This window comes from Amblyomma mixtum, chromosome 2, assembly GCF_055824585.1.
Source record: "Amblyomma mixtum isolate Tamu chromosome 2, ASM5582458v1, whole genome shotgun sequence".
NCBI classification, from domain to species: Eukaryota; Metazoa; Arthropoda; class Arachnida; order Ixodida; family Ixodidae; genus Amblyomma; species Amblyomma mixtum.
Genome location: NC_143013.1, coordinates 47,872,586 through 47,888,564, shown reverse-complemented (window position 1 = coordinate 47,888,564; position 15,979 = coordinate 47,872,586). Strand labels below are relative to the sequence as shown.

General features: G+C 47.2%; 1 protein-coding gene across 1 annotated transcript in view; it reads right to left on the bottom strand.

Moving 5' to 3' along the window:
- Positions 1-11,605, bottom strand: part of LOC149359244 (SEC14-like protein 2) — a 78,069-nt gene extending 66,464 nt beyond the window's left edge. The window contains exon 1 of the mRNA XM_089571519.1: positions 11,470-11,605. Coding sequence (XP_089427645.1) covers positions 11,470-11,523 — 54 coding nt within the window. The 5' untranslated portion in view covers positions 11,524-11,605. The remainder of the gene's footprint in view (positions 1-11,469) is intronic.
- Between the last annotated feature and the right edge of the window lie 4,374 nt (positions 11,606-15,979).

The window sequence follows — 15,979 nt, the reverse complement described above, 5'->3', positions numbered from 1 at the left end:
GATGCAGCTGCTGTATACTTTTCTTTTGAGGGATACTGGTAAACTGCCATTCATGGTCTGAGAGAACCTGTCATATGCGCACCACCCCATTCTTATCCCTGTAGTTATTTTCGCTCGTGATTCAGATCAGAGGCCACTGCCTGCCCTAAGTAGACATATTCTCTCACTACTTCCAGCACCTCGCTACGAGTTGCGAACTGCTGCTTTCTTGCAAGACTGTTGAGCATTACTTTGGTTTTCTGCATGTTAATCTTTAGCCACACCGTTCTGCTCTGCCTGTCTAACTCATTGATCATGCTTTGCAGTTCATGTCCTGAGCGACTTACAAGGCAATGTAATTAGCGAATCGCAGATTACTTAGGTATTCTTCATTAACTCGTATCCCCAACTGTTCCCAATTCAGGCCTAGGAATACTTCCTGTAAACAGGCGGCCAAGAGCATTAGCGAGATCGTTTCTCTCTGCGTGACACCCACCCTTATTCGTATTCTATTGCCGACTTTATGGAGGGCTATGGTAGCTGTACAGTAGTTATATATATCGTACAATATTTTGGCAAAACAGCACACGGGAAAAACTGCATGGCGACTAAACAGCACAGCAAAAAAAAACAGCACGACGAAAGAAGAGCACAGCGAAAAAACAGCACGACGGCAGAACAGCACAGCGTAGTACGGTGCAGCGCTGCTGGAGGGGTGAACTATCGTAGCCATAACCGCAAACGGTAAATCACAGCACATACGGCAGCGGCCTTTGGAGTTAGTGAGTGCTCGTTTCACAGACTCAGTAAGAAACAGGACAGGGTAGTATTCGCGATGTCAAATATCCACATTTTTCTGGCAGGTAATGGAATGAATAACGCTGAAGAAGTTGTTCTGGAAGCATCGGTTCTGCGGGTTGACCATCATGATGCTGAATTCTGGCGAATACGCCCGTCGTAGGGCTCTAGGACCAAACGTTCTTATTCTTCAAAACTCTCGCTGTCGGCAATTGAATCTTCAGCAATTTTTTGGAGCGAGCTACAGGGCATTCATACATTGAAATTACACAGTATGCGATTTTCAGTTTCAATGATGGCAGCGCCGCCGGAAACATTTTCGGTTTGTGTTATGTTTAACTAGGACGCTGCACAGTGGATTTCCGAGGCTGTCCGGTGGTTACTTTATTATGCGAAATAAGATACACAGCTCACCTGATAAAAAATATAGGGTTACTGACCAAGTCAAAGTTTAATTAAACGTACTGACGTTTCGGAAGCCCTCCGGCTTCCTTGTTCACAAAGGTCAGTACGTTGAATTAAACTTTGACTTGAAATCCTTGCATCAGCGTGCATTTGTTGAGTGTAATTTAACATCAAAGCTCTTTTTTTTCATTTCGAAGAGAAGTTTCTAAACATCGATTTTTGCAACATTTGACCAAACCTACTTTTATCGCATAGAAGCCAGTCATCGCTGTTAAAACATCACTGTTCGACAACTTTGACCCGTTAACTCAGGAACCACGAGAAACAAAAAACACACACCTAGCATAACAAACACAGGTGGGGGCCTACTGAAGCAGAGTTGTAGAATAAATACAGGTAATTTCGTTTTAAAGGATGTTTATTGCCTCTTAATTTTGGTTTGATTAAGATGTGCATCTGAGATAGTAATTTCGGTGCTTGCGCAAACACGTGTGCGTTGCTCCTAAGTCTACTTAAGAAGCATACGGCTAGCGTCATGAAACACCGCTGCAACCGCAGCTTCACTCCATAAAATACGTACTGCACTCATCAGTGCAATGTAGCTGCGCCCCGTGGCCCCGCGGTTGCAACGCAAATAACGCTGCGCTCGCACTCACGTGGGCGAGAAAAAACGTTTTTCTATTTTCTGTTTATTTCGCTTGTTAGGTTGCCGTAAGCTTGAATAATCAAGCATACCTTAGACTATCAGCAAGCGCTTTGTGTTTCGTGACCAAAATAGCGAACATTTATTTATTTATTTATTCGAGGTACCTACAGCGCCTTGAGAGGCATTATTGTAGGGGGGTTAAGCATAACAGTAAAATTCAATAAAGATTTATCTCGTGTGGTGGTGAACGTTTGAATTATAGGAAGGTCGATTCGATATCGGAATCATATGGCATGAAACTAAAATTAGATATCCATTGTCCTTTACACATTATCGTTCGTCTTTTATTTTCTTTGTTGCAGCTGTTAGGCGCATTTTTGATGCTTCTGGATTTCAGAACGCTTGCGAAATAACTGTACGAAGCAGAAAAAAATAACACATCAATATGAATTGGAACCAAAGACACGCTAGGCTTTCCTATGCCTTGGGGTACCCGGCCATCGCTGTAGTTTCTCGTTCTCCCTGTTCTAACTGCTAGCCTGCTTGGGAAGTCGTCATCTGAAGAGCGGGCGATGGCTATGACACGCCAAAGAGCGAAATCAAGCAAGAGACGCCATGCACGCTGCCTAGCAATTAAAAAAGGAAGCGGATGCGTGCGGCGGAACGTAATGCATTAAAAACAGTCAAAGAAACCGAGCAGAGCAAGCAAATAAGTCAAGATAAGCTACCCGGGACATTTGACCGCCGAGCACATGCCCAGGCCATTTTATCTCTCAGACGCCCAGAAGAAAATAAATCACTGAAACCAAGCAACCAAGGACTACATCACCACTAGCTCTGCCATATGCGCAGTTGAAACAACGCTGTTCCTCAAGGAATGAGCCTGCAGTGTTTATTAATGAAAAAGCGAAACGAGCACTCGCTAACTAAAAGGTCACTGCCGGATGCGTTGTGATTTACCGTTTGCGGTTATGGCCATGATAGTTCTCCCCTCCAGCAGCGCTGCACTGCACTCCGCTGTGCTGTTTTGTCGTCGTGCTGTTTCGTCCCTGCGCTCTTCGATCGTCGCGCTGTTTTTTCACTGTGCTGTTTTATCCGTCGTGCTGTTTTGATGCGTGCTGTTTTTTCTGTGCTGTTTTTTCACTGTGCTGTTTTATCCGTCGTGCTGTTTTGATGCGTACTGTTTTTTCTGTGCTGTTCTGACTTGTGCTGTTTTGACTTGTGCTGTTTTGACCTGTGCTGTTCTTTCGTGTCACTTATTCCGCAATGCCTGCAGGACAGCTGAGGTTTCCGCTGATCAAATACTTTCTCATAATCAATGAAGGCAATATATAGGGGTCGGTTATATTCTACGCATTTCTCTATCCACTGATTGATAGTGTGAATATGGTCTGCTATCGAGTATCCTTTACGAAAGCCTGCCTCATCATTTGGTTGGCTGAAGTCTAAGGTTGTCCTGACCCTATTGGCGATTACCTTTGTAAATACTTTGTAGGCGACGGACAGTAAGCTGACCGGCCTGTAGTGCTTCAAGTTCTTGATGTCTCCTTTCTTACGAATTAAAATTATGTTAGCGTTTTTCCGATCTTCTGGTGCGCTCGAGGCCACAAATTGCGTATACAGGGTGTCTAGTTTTTCTAGCACAATCTCTCCTCCGTCCTTCAACAAATCTACTGTTATCTGATTCTCACCAGCTTCTTTCCCACTTTCCGTTGCTCCCAAGACTTTCTTTAGTTCCTCTCTCGTTACTGGCGGAATGTCCCCTTGCTGTGCTCTACTGTCTCTCATTAACGTTCTGACTGCATTGGCTACTGTATAGATTTGCGTTGAACTCTTTGGCTATTTGAACTATGTTATATACATTGCTAATGAATTGCCCACTTGAGTATACCTTACCCATATTATTATTATTAACAGGGGTAGGAAAGCGCGAGCCACTTCCACCTCGGATAATTGGAGAAACCTCCTCTGAAGCCTTAACTGGTTTGGTTTATGGCGGTTTAACGTCCCGAAGCGACTCAGGCTATGAGGGACACCGTAGTGAAGCGCTCCGGAAATATCGACCACCTGGGGTTCTTCAACGTGCACTGACATCGCACAGTACAGGCGCCCAAATCTTTAACTGGCGTGCGCGAGCGGCGACTTTTCTGTGCGTCAGCGCCATATGACGGGGCGAAGTAGGAAACAGGATGAGGCTAAGCGCATGCTCACAAAGCACGCTCGGCTGGGGCCGTCGTCTGCCAGGCTGTTCCTTCTTAAGGACGTCACCCGTTATTATCGCGTTTCGACGAGCAGGCATCGTGAGTGGACGAATGGTTTTGTTCGCATTTTCCGAAGAGCAGCGTTGCAGCAACCAAGCTAGGAAATAAAACTGAAAGATAGGTCGAACACTCTCAAACATGTGATAAGCCGGAGAACATATATCGTTCATGTGTTACTTGCTGACGCGAAAGCTTTTTTTCATCTGCACGAAGGGCGCTTATCAACACTCTGCGTGCTTTATGCTTCAGCGTGGCGACGAAACTAAAAGGCCGCTGTGAAAGTGAAGTGAAGCTGCTCTGCAGCCGTACTCGCAGCAGTTCGGAACAGTTATCAAGATGCCACTCCGTGTATGTCAAGCGACAAGACTCGAATTATAGGGAGGTCATTGGGTGGCTCATCGCAGAAGGAGATGCTAAAGCAACTGGAGTGGCTGGGACTTCAGTGGGCAGAATCATACGTGCCTACTGGGACAAAGGTCGGATCGAAGATGCTCCTCGCTACCTCACCAGGAAAACAAAAGAAGAAGACTTGCAGATTGTTGCCTGAGCTAGTGATAACCCTTTCATAACGATAATGACCCATGTTCTCCATTCATAATGATAACGACCCATGTTCTCCGGCTTATCGCATGATTGGGCGTGTTCAGCATATCTTTCAGTTTTATTTCCTCGCTTGGTTGCTACAGCGCTGTTCTTTGGAACGTAAAATGCGAGCAAAACCATTTGTCTACTCACGCTGCCTGCTCGTCGAAACGCGATAAGAAGGGGTGACGTCCTTAAGAAGGAACAGCCTAGCAGACGACGGCCCCAGCTGAGCGGGATTTGTGAGCATGCGCTTAGCCTCATCCTATTTCCAACTTCACTCCGTCATATGGCGCTGACGAACAGAAAAGTCGCCGCTCGCGCACGCCAGCTAAAGATTTGGGCGCCTGTACATGGGCCTCTAGCATTTCGCCTCCATCGAAATGCGACCGCCACGGCCGGGATCGAACGCGCGACTTTCGGGTCAGCAACCGAGCGCCATAACCACTGAGCCACCGCGGTGGCTATAAACCGTAACTCCGTGCACTGTCCGTGGTGAACGTAACTGAAGGAGGAGTTGGCGCTAGCGACTGTAGTAAAGGACAAGATCTAACCGCAAGACGGTTCTGAGAGGAGAAGGGATCTCTCTCTCTCCCTCACTCACTCTACCATTTTTTTAATTTCTCACAGGCGCAGCCGTTGTAGCTGCCATGCGTCCTTTGCGTCTTTCGCGAACTCCGTCAGTCGCGTTATCCCGGACGATGTCGCCTGCTTTGCGGTGCCGGTCACAGACACGTTGGCGTCGTCTTCCTTCATGTATTAAAGATGTCATTGCTGCGACAGCTACGGCGATGGTGTATGGTTTTGTGCTCGTGACCTTCGAAACTGCGAAGAGTGCAGCGGGAACCGCATGGATACGACGAGACACGCTACCTGCGCTCGCTTTCTCGGGATCCGCCGTTCATATCGGCATCGTGGATCACGAGCAATGATTTTGGTCACTGCTGTTGACGAAGCAGTCATCGGGTTTGGGGTGCATAAGAGTCGGAACATCGTGGGAACCGATTATGCAACTGTATGTTTATTGAATTCTATTGGTGTCGCATACATCAGCATAGGAAGTGAAAACAGTTGCGCGATAGTGGTTTGCTTTCACGTGTTTACATAAACACTAAACAATTTTAAGGTACAGTACATCGTGTATGCATTACAGTTCGTGCACTCACTACGGACACACTGATCCTTCTGTACTGCGTGAACATTATGCAGGAATGATCGCACATGCATTGCGTGAACGATACACGAAATGATATACAGAAAATGTCAGCTGCGCCATTTGAGATAAACTTAACACCTCTGGTGCGTCGATATACATTATCTCTATTGTATGGAATGCTGTTACGTAGTCATAGTGTATTTTGAGAAATATCTCTTTTAGACTGAAAGAGCATGCAGAATATGTTCTTTGTTCTCTATAGATTAGCCCAGCGTTGCGGTTACCATTGCTGACCAGCAGCGCAACCAATTTTAACATGCCACAAGAGCAAAGAAAGGGTGTACGAAAACCCAAGTAAAGCGCGGCGCGTGGCCGCGCGGAGCAGACGGACCAAGACACATCTGCCCAACTCTCCTAGCGGGCCTTATTTTTCGATAAGCAGATGTCATGCGAACACCCCTCATGCCCGCGTGTTTCGGTCGTTCGTTGTCATGGAGATAACTCGTACACCATTCGCTGTGAACGTAACTGAAGGAGGAATTGGCGCTGCCGTCTGTAATTCGTGGCCGCTGGGAGGTGTAGGAAGTTTCACCTCCCTATTTTTACTGCATTTAATATGTTCGCCCTTCGACACTCATCAGCGCTACTAGTAGGCCTAGTGAGTCCACGGGGTTCGCATGTGCAATGTCAGCGATTGCAGGGAGCGATTTAGCAAGTTTTAGCGAATATAAATGGTCACGGACCATAGGTTTTACAACGGTGACCTGAAATCGACGATGGTTTACATCTAAGAACGCACATACGTCGATCGGGAAGCGCCACTGCTAGTCGGTGTGACCCAGTCTGCCCACTAAACCTGCACCAGCCGGCAGCACTCGTCGGCGTCTCTTGTGCACAACAAACTGAGCCATTTTAATAATTTAGAATAGGTGTGGAACATACTACAGAATAAGCAATTGAAAGTCATATACTAGACACATGGGCAAAAACGGTTAGGACAAGCGAGAAACGCCGGACCGATGCCGTGTCAACAATCCTATGAAGTGTTCCCTTTAGAATGGAGCTCGCATTCATCGGCGATTCTTCCTCAGTTATCGCCCTGCGTAAACAAGTAAAGGTACAACCGGCGCAAAAAAGAAGAAATTGTTTGTCCTAAGTAGCAGGCAGCTCTACAGTTCATGCCGAAAGAACGCGCAAATGCTGCCTAACGCAACAATGTGAATAAAAATAGCACTGAGGTGCAGTCGTCTTCATGGGCGCATTCCTGGGGGAATTCGGTACTCGCGCGGTAAATGCTGAATCCTGTAGAATTATGCTGAAGCATTCATTTAGGAAATACACGGATTGTTTGTTAAACAAGCAGTAGAAGAAAGCCAACAGCAATTGTCGAAATCAGCAGCCACGGGACCCGGAGCAGTCTCGCGGCAACGGCTACGCGGGCGGAGCGCAGACAGCGACGGGTATTGGTCGGCGCGGACAGGGCGGAGCAGGGGATCGGCCGAATGACGTGCTGTCGTCTACGAGCCACCGACGCAGACGTCCACCGAGGACCGACATCGGCGCGGTGCCGCAAAGCTACTAAAAAATAAAATTGCGAGGACACTTGGCAACTAAAGTGTCGAGAGGCGAAAGCCGAGGACACTATGCCGTGACGACTTCCGGTGGATATGACGTCACACCTCCCGTGGCCATATCGATACCCAAATTATACACCTTTTGGGGGATCTTAAGTGTTAATTACGCTTAATTACACATTTTAGCATCTAATTTGACACAAATACGACGTTTTTCCGACCATTCTGCGAAAACCTTCACTAGAAAGTGGACTTGGTGGCACCGGACGAACAAGGATGGTCACCCATTTCTTCTTCGTTGCGAAGATCGCACTGTACTCGGCGGGACTCGACGATGGGCTCAGTGCGCATGCTTGCCGAGAGGCAGGGACTTTTAATTCCCTGGACTCCTCGAACGATAGCCGTATCAGCGACGGAGCACTACCGCCATTGTTCAATTCCCTTCCACGTGTGGTGCGACCATATCAGCTGACCCAGGAGGTGATGTCAACAGAAGCGCGGCAGCGCAGCTATATAAACAAGAGCTCCCCCGGCCAACACTTCAGTGGACTTGGTGGCACCGGACGAACAGGGATGCTCACCCATTTTTCTTCGTTGCGCAGGTTGGTGATAAATACACAGTATATTCTGTTCGTGATGACTCTTGCGCTTTGATGGTGCTACCAAGTCCACAGTTTCTTGTTTCTACATTGGTTGATTGCTTTGATGTAATTAGAATGCTGCTATTAACATTTGGGGACGTTGAACTAAACCTGGGACCGAGCTCTGGCTCAGACTGAGAGTCTAGCTCTAACACTGAAATGTTGAAAAAAAAATTCTTAAAGAGCAGACGAAAACCAACAAAGTTTTGAAACAGCTAACAACGAACCTGAAGCAAGTAGGATAAACAGTCAATGGTATCTAAGACAGGATTACCGTAATAGAGACGGAAGTGAGCCGATTGAAGCATTGTGAAGAGAAACTAGCAGAATGCGATGCAGCTTGTACGAATACGAATAAGCAGATGCTAGACCTGGCAGCCAAGGTGGATGACCTAGAAAACACGAGCCGACGCAATGACCTCCTAATATACGGTGTAAAATAAGAGCCGGAGGAAAATGCAAAAGCACTAGAGGATAAAGTCAATCAAGACATTTTTAAAGACGTTCTTGGAATAGAAGCAGTCTCAAAGGAAGGAATACATCGAATCGGGAATGCTCCCCCTAACAGTGAATGCTCCCGTCCGATCATGTTTTCTGAATGTTGTCAGGGTGGAACCAGCGGAACACAAACGCAGGACAAGAAAAAAGGAGGAACACACACCACACACCACACCACACCACACCACACCACACCACACCACACCACACCACACCGCAGCGTTTGTGTTCCGCTGGTTCCACCCTGACAACGTTATGAACCAACTAGCCCAGCAATTTATGCTCATGTTTTCTGAAAAAGCGAAAATCATGTCTAGTTGTTTTAAACTGAAGGGATCAGAAGTATCTATAAGTGAGGACTTTTCAAAGAGAGTAAGAGACATGCGATCAAACCTTTGGCGTTCTGCAGCAGAAGAAAATGGCTGTGGCTTAGCTTGGTTAAGCCTGGTAATTGCGAAGCAATACGATAGGTTCCGCTATTTTATTGGTATCTTATTTTATTTTATTGGGCGCGCGGCGCCCCTGGTGAGAGGAGCGGGAGTTAGGCCGCCGTTGGTGCTTACCAGCCTCGCGCTGCGACGGCGCGAGATGGGGCCCCGTTTTTTTTACACAGATGGTATGACGTCATGCCAAAGGTCATGCCAAAGGTCAAGTGGTGCCTACCACCGCCTCGCGCTGGAACGGGCTGAGTTGGTAGCTAAAGTAGTATTTCTTCGCAATAAAAGGCGAATGGAGCGAAAGTGTCTTGCGATCGACAAGCTGAAAGTGGACGAAGAGGTATACATAAGGAATTCACAACAAAATTGCAGTATGGAGGCATCTCGCTCAAGGGCTTCTGCGCTTGATAAAACGAAAGTCGGACGAAAAAAATGACAAGGTGACAATAAAGTTCTTAGAGTTGTATCGCTCAACGCGCGAAGTTAACAAACTCAGTCTACTTGAAGGCATAAAACTGTCTCATCAGTCACATATCCTGGTCACTAGCGAAACGTGGTTGCATGCAGAAGTGCGAGACTCGGAAATAATCCCGCCATCGTACAAACTTATCTGCAAAGACCGAGGCGCAAGAAGTGGAGAAGTGGCGATAGCGATTAAAAATAGCATTCAGTTTTCCCGCATGGATGACATTGATGGTCATGATAGCGTATGGTGTAATATTGAATACGAGGGCAGACGCATACTCCTTGGAGGCGTGTACCGATCACCCAACGCTCCTCCCGAGTATCTCGAAGTGATGCACGACTACCTCATCCAAAGTACAAATTCCAGATCCAAAATAATCATTACAGGAGACTTCAAGTTGCCTGGAATAAATTGGTCAGACATGTCACACGATCACAACGAAGTGAAAAGCGCTGAAATATTACTACTAAGCACTTTTAGTTTTTCTTTAAACCAATTAGTTACTTCTGATACTCGAATTTTCGGGTCGTGCTCTTCTCTACTCGACTTTATGCTTGCTAGCAATTCACTTGATTCTGTGAAAACTTTCACTATGCCGTGACGACTTCCAGTGGATGTGACGTCACACCATTCCCGTGGCTATATCGACGTCCGTGCTATTTCGACGCAATTTCGATATCATTCCCTATAATTAATTAACTAATTAATCTACAGTCATCGAGCTTTGCTTCTAGGTTCAGTTTTTCCTCTATCTGATCCAACCATTGGTTTATGCTATTTTTTTATTTCCCGAGTTAAAAGCGTGTGACTCGCTTTGTTATCGGACGACAGTATGAGCCATTAAAGGCTTTCGCCTTAATACAACGAAGAAACCGCGATGGCATATGCGTACTCCGACTGAGACCAGGCTTCAGCAACTCGATGTCGTCGCTAGCCCGCTTGACTTTGCTCAGTAAATCGCAGTACCGGGCGGCATTCCATAAGGCACTTGTATGTACAGCATTTGTGCGAGAGCAGACGACACAGCAGTCCATGTATCACAACCACACCCTGATCACAACTTTTGGTACCCACGTCAACAGGGTTACAGCTCTTCCCTGTGCGTGACGTCACAGCACACTCTGGCGCGCAGAAACCGAAACCGCCCAGTACTATAAACACTGCAATAATAAATTATTTACCACGCATATATGAATAACGGAGCACGTCCTGGAGCAGTGCGCAATGTTTGGAACAAAGAACACGCCAACCAAAAATTTGGTGTCTCCAGCCCCCCATTCAAGTAATGCAAGAGGAATGGACGGCTTACAAATTACATTTTTTAGACAGTTACAAGATTAATGATCATGGAAACACCGATTACGATGCCCGAAGTGAATCCCTTTCCTTTGTTATGAGAGCTCAGACAGCCGGCACTATATGCGAATGTTCTGCTTGCAAACTGTAAATTTTTGGGAGTGGCCGTAAAACTAATATTTCTATCAAAGAAAAAAAAAGACATCGCCACTCCAAAGTACTGCTGCCTGCTAGGCACTCCTTTTTCGGCCAGTTATAACAGAAGCCGGGTGAGCACAGGATCGAACTAGGCCGATGTGAGGAAGTAATCATTTAGATTGTTCTAGGCAGGAACCAGCTGTGGAATGGCAGGGAGAAAAAAGGAGGGAGCCCTATTATAAAGGGGGAGGGAAAGTGCTCTGAGGAGGAAGAGTCTTCAAAGATTTCTAAGGATTTCTGGTTTCCATGTCAGCTGGGAACTCAGTTGGAATAATTTCCGCCGGGCAGAGACACTTACTTCACTGACTGGTCGCTTACAAAACTGGAGAAAATTTCTAGCTGCAGGCAAATTCCAAGCCATTTGAAACAGTTTCCTAGTGTACGTCCCAAATTCACGGAATGGTTGCTCACGGTTGTGCGAAAAAAATAAAGAATCGTGAGCTTCAGAAATCGCTTCTAAAACGCAAACATCCGATGGGGTCCAAAGCCGCTAGAAGTTGAGAATGCGCGACGTTGGTGTGTGCGCACTCACCCGACTGAGCGCCGCTTGCTGGGCGGCCGAGAGGTCCCCGACGTAGCCGCTCATGGCTGCAGCTGCTTTGCGCGCCGCAGGCCGGCAAGTGACACCGCCGCCACGGTGTTGGCGTCCTTCGGAGAGCGGCGGCACACGGAGCGCGCGAATCGGGCCTCGAGGCGGTGCAGGCGCGAGCCAAGGTCGGCCACACGCGTCTCTCTTTCCTCTTCGGAAGCTGCCCTTTTGCGCAGCGCCGAGAAGTCGCTGCACACAACGCCAACCAACAATGCACTCGATGGCGGTGTGCTTCCTGCGGGCATGTTGCAGGGAAGACTCCCTGCGGTGAACGTAGTGCGTCAAAGCTGAAACGTGGAGCAGGGCCAAAGGCCTGGGACTAGTGGTGCAAAACTATCGGTAGTACTATCGATGGTAACAAAGACTATCGATAGTACTATCGATAGTTAGTACTTTCGATAGTGGTATCGATAGTACTATCGATACTACTTTTGATATTTCTACAGATAGTACTATCGATAGCCGTATCGATACTACTTGTTATGTATAGTTTGTTTGTTTGGGTTTAACGTCCCAAAGCAACTCAGCTATGAGGGACGCCGTAGTGAAGGGCTCCGGAAATGTCGACCACCTGGGGTTCTTTAACGTGCACTGACATCGCACAGCAGACGGGCCTCTAGAATTTCGCCTTCATCGAAATTCAGCCGCCGCGGCCGGGATCGAACCCGCGTCTTTCGGGTCAGCAGCCGAGCACCATAACCACTGAGCCACCGCGGCGGGGCTTATATATAGTTGTAGTCGAGGGTTTGACGCCATACCGTCTGGTCAGGAATCATGGTGATGAGGATTGCTGGTCACTGGCCAAAGTCAAAAAAGATATACTTATATATAGTTACGTGACACCGAGCTCTGCGAACGTTGTCCATCTAAAGTTGCTGGATAAAATGTTAGCGTGCGAAGTCCTGGTTGCGAAGCATGTGTGCGAAAAGCATTTCTGCCGCGGTTACGTCAGCAAAACAACGTCTGCAGTGCACGATAGTGTCGTGTAAACCAGCACAACTTGTGCTGCTTGTTCTTTCATCGGATGCAGTTCCAGGTATTTTCCCGAACTGTCCCAGTGCACGTTAAAGAATCACAAATGCATAATATCAATATTGTTACTATCAATACTCTTACCATTATCAGTTTCACTATCGATAGTCTTGCTATCGATAGCGATATTATCGCTAGTAATACTATCGATAGCAGCACTATCGATTCTACTATCGTTAAAGAACCCCAGGTGGTCGAAATTTCCGGAGCCCTTCACTACGGCGTTTCTCATAGCCTAAGTCGCTTTGGGACGTTAAACCCCAATAAACCAAACCAAACCTATCGATAGTAATACTATCGATAGTAGCACTATGGATAGTTCTTTTACACTACCGATAGTTTCAAAAAAACTGTCGATACTATTGATAGTCAGTTTTCCGATAGTTTTGCATCACTACCTGGGACCCGCGCCGTCGTCGTTCGCTGATGACGATGCACAGCGTCAGTCTCCCGCGTTCCCGCATCCATGTTGTCGCACAGGGCAGTCCCCTCCACCTGATGTGAAAGGCTGGAACACGAAGCTGCGTCCTCCAGCGTCTTTGGTGGAGCGTCAGAGCAAGGAATAAACAGGCGCTCGTCCGGCGTTGTGCAGACCACCGAACTTCCGTATGCGTGAGCTATGCTCATTTTTCCGAAGAAGGAACGAGCCGAATGTTCCAGGCTCCTTTGACGACGTGCCATGGAAACCAGCAGGATTCTTTCAACAGGCTGATCACATAGGATGTGTCCACCGCTATAATCCGAATGCAAATGAAGCATCTGGACTCACCGCTTCCAAAGAAGGCACGTGCATAACCATCCGCTGGAAAGGTCATGCTCGCAGTATTTCGGGACGAGCATGGAGTAGTCTTGATGGATTTCTTAGCAAACGGTACCGCGATAACAGGGGCATATTACTTAAGCTTCAGTGCTGCGAAAATTGCAAGCAGCCATCAAAACCAAGAGGCGTCACGCTCACCAAGGGTGAACGGGTACGTACCTGCGCGAAGAAGACGGGACACAACAAAGCAACACACACACATGTACGGAGCGCAGTACATGTACAGTTGTTCCTTTGTTGTGTCCCGTCTTCTTCGTGCAGGTACGTACCCGTTCAAAGAGGAACCAACTCGTCCAAACAAGAGTATTACTTCACCAAAGGTGTTCACCTTCTCCAGGACAATGCCCCAGTTCACATTTTACCCAAATGAAATTACCCTGCCCCGGGTTTGAAATTCTACCAAGTTCATTTTATTTATCCGATATCGCACACCATCGGACTTCCACCTCTTTCCAACATTGAGGTCATTTATGAAGGCCACGCGTTCACCAGATTATGAGACTGCAATTACCGAAGTCACAACATGACTTTGAGCAAGCTGTCGGCTTCTACAGGTGAGATGTTCACAGGGGCATAAAGAGATGGGAGAAATGTGCGTCCTTGTGTGAAACCTATGTACAGAACGACTGATAAATGAGCCAAGTTTCATTGCTGTCGCTACGAAGGAAGTGGGTCAGAGGAAATCTTCATTGAACACCCCTCGCACTCAGACTATAACGAACTACTTACTGCTGCTTGGTTGATATTTTGTTAAACGTTGTGAGAAAGTCAGAATGAGTTGTTTTTAGAGGTTGTCGCTAATTTTTCAACGTTTCGTAGCGAAGAGATCATCAGCTACACTGACCACTACCTCAGCATATGCGTGCCATTATAACGCGTCAGCATCTTGCGCACAGACTCGTAGGGAAGCATACGAGCCGGCCTCTGTAGCTTGCATGCCCGATTGCATGCGCCACAACACACAGCGACGTGCTCAAGAGGAGCTGCGCTAGCGGGCCAGAGTGCGTGTGTGTGAGAGAGCGAGAGAGTGTGTGTGTGTGACAGAGAGAGTGAGAGTGAGAGATTGCGAGAGACTGAGAGAGATATAGTGAGAGAGGGTCTGAGGGAGTGAGAGAGAGTAAGTGAGTGAGTGTAAGTGAGTGAGTGAGTGCAAATCAGTCTGAGTGAGTGTGAGCAAGTCAGTGGGAGCAAGTGAGTGAGTGAGTGTGTGTGCGTGCGCGTGCGCGCGTGCAATGGTACCCATAAAAGATGCCGTCCTCATGCAACCTGGCAGGTAGCGGTTACATTAATAACTGCTCGTGTGAGTTTGCTCGGGACAAACGGAAGTCCCATCGGTGGCAGCACCTGCCATCCCAGGGGTGGTATGAAGACTCCCATGGATCCATGAATGCTAAGACCAGTTCTGCATATCTGGGCATCGACCCATTAGAGCACCTGCCGCGGTACGCCTGAGACTGCCTTCACAAGGTTATCGCGCAGATCAGGAGGAGTGCGGCAGCGTCGGTGCAGCGACTACGAAGAGCCATGAAGAGGTGCAATCGCCAGCTCCGTGGGTTCCATCACGCCGCAGCTCGCGGCGACTGCGTTCACAAATTGAGCCAACGGGTTTATGCCTTCTCGCACGCATGCAGTCGGCTTTTTTTGTTGTTCTTTTTTATCTCTGCAACTGCCGCTACTACGCTGCAGGGTACCCACTGCCGCCGTGATGCAGCCTATAGCGTCGCCTTGCGCTTGTGTTTACCAGGGTTTGGTAGACTGTGGTGGGTTTTGGGTACGTGCTCGAATGCACTAAAATGCGGAAACCGTGTTCCGAACTTGTGCAGAAGAAGCTTTCAATACTCTTAAAATAGGCGCCTCGAATGCGATTTTTCTTCGCTGAATTCCGCTCTACAAGCCGAACGCCAGTACAGTAATGCGAACTTGTTACCGCGAGAGCGTTTTTTTTTCAATCAAATCAAGTTTATTTCATATTTACAGTACATGGTTATGGGGTATATACATCAGGAGGCCCAAAAGTCGAGACTGCAAATAGGGCCTCCTATGGCTACATGAACAGAATACATAAACCGGCGCATGCACAACAATCCGAGGTAAAAAAAAAAAGAAAAAAGGAAGGCAAATAAAGAGACAAAAAGGAAAGAAGTGTACAGAAAATGAATGTTACATAGTGATTGCAAACACAAAAACGTTATTAAACATGTAAGGATTCAAACAAGTGGGGTTTTAACATTTTTTGGTATTTGTACAATGACATTGGGGTTTTCAGTGAAGGGAGCAAATTATTCCAAGTGGAGGTGGCAAAGAACGATGTAGTTTGCTTTCCATAATTAGTCCGTACTTTTGGCAACAATAAATTGTTCGACAAAGCAAAACGCGTGACATTATTATTGGTAATTATATCTTCAGGGACAAAATTAACACATATATACTTATTGATGACAGTACACCATATCAAAAAAAATTGTCCGGCGCTTGCGTTGGTGACTACTTCAAGCCTCTCAGTCGGAAAGGCCGGCACGAAAACCAAACGGCAACTTCGGAGTCGAATTAGATGGTTAAATAGCCGAGACTCCTTTATTGTTATTAAAATTACTTTACGAC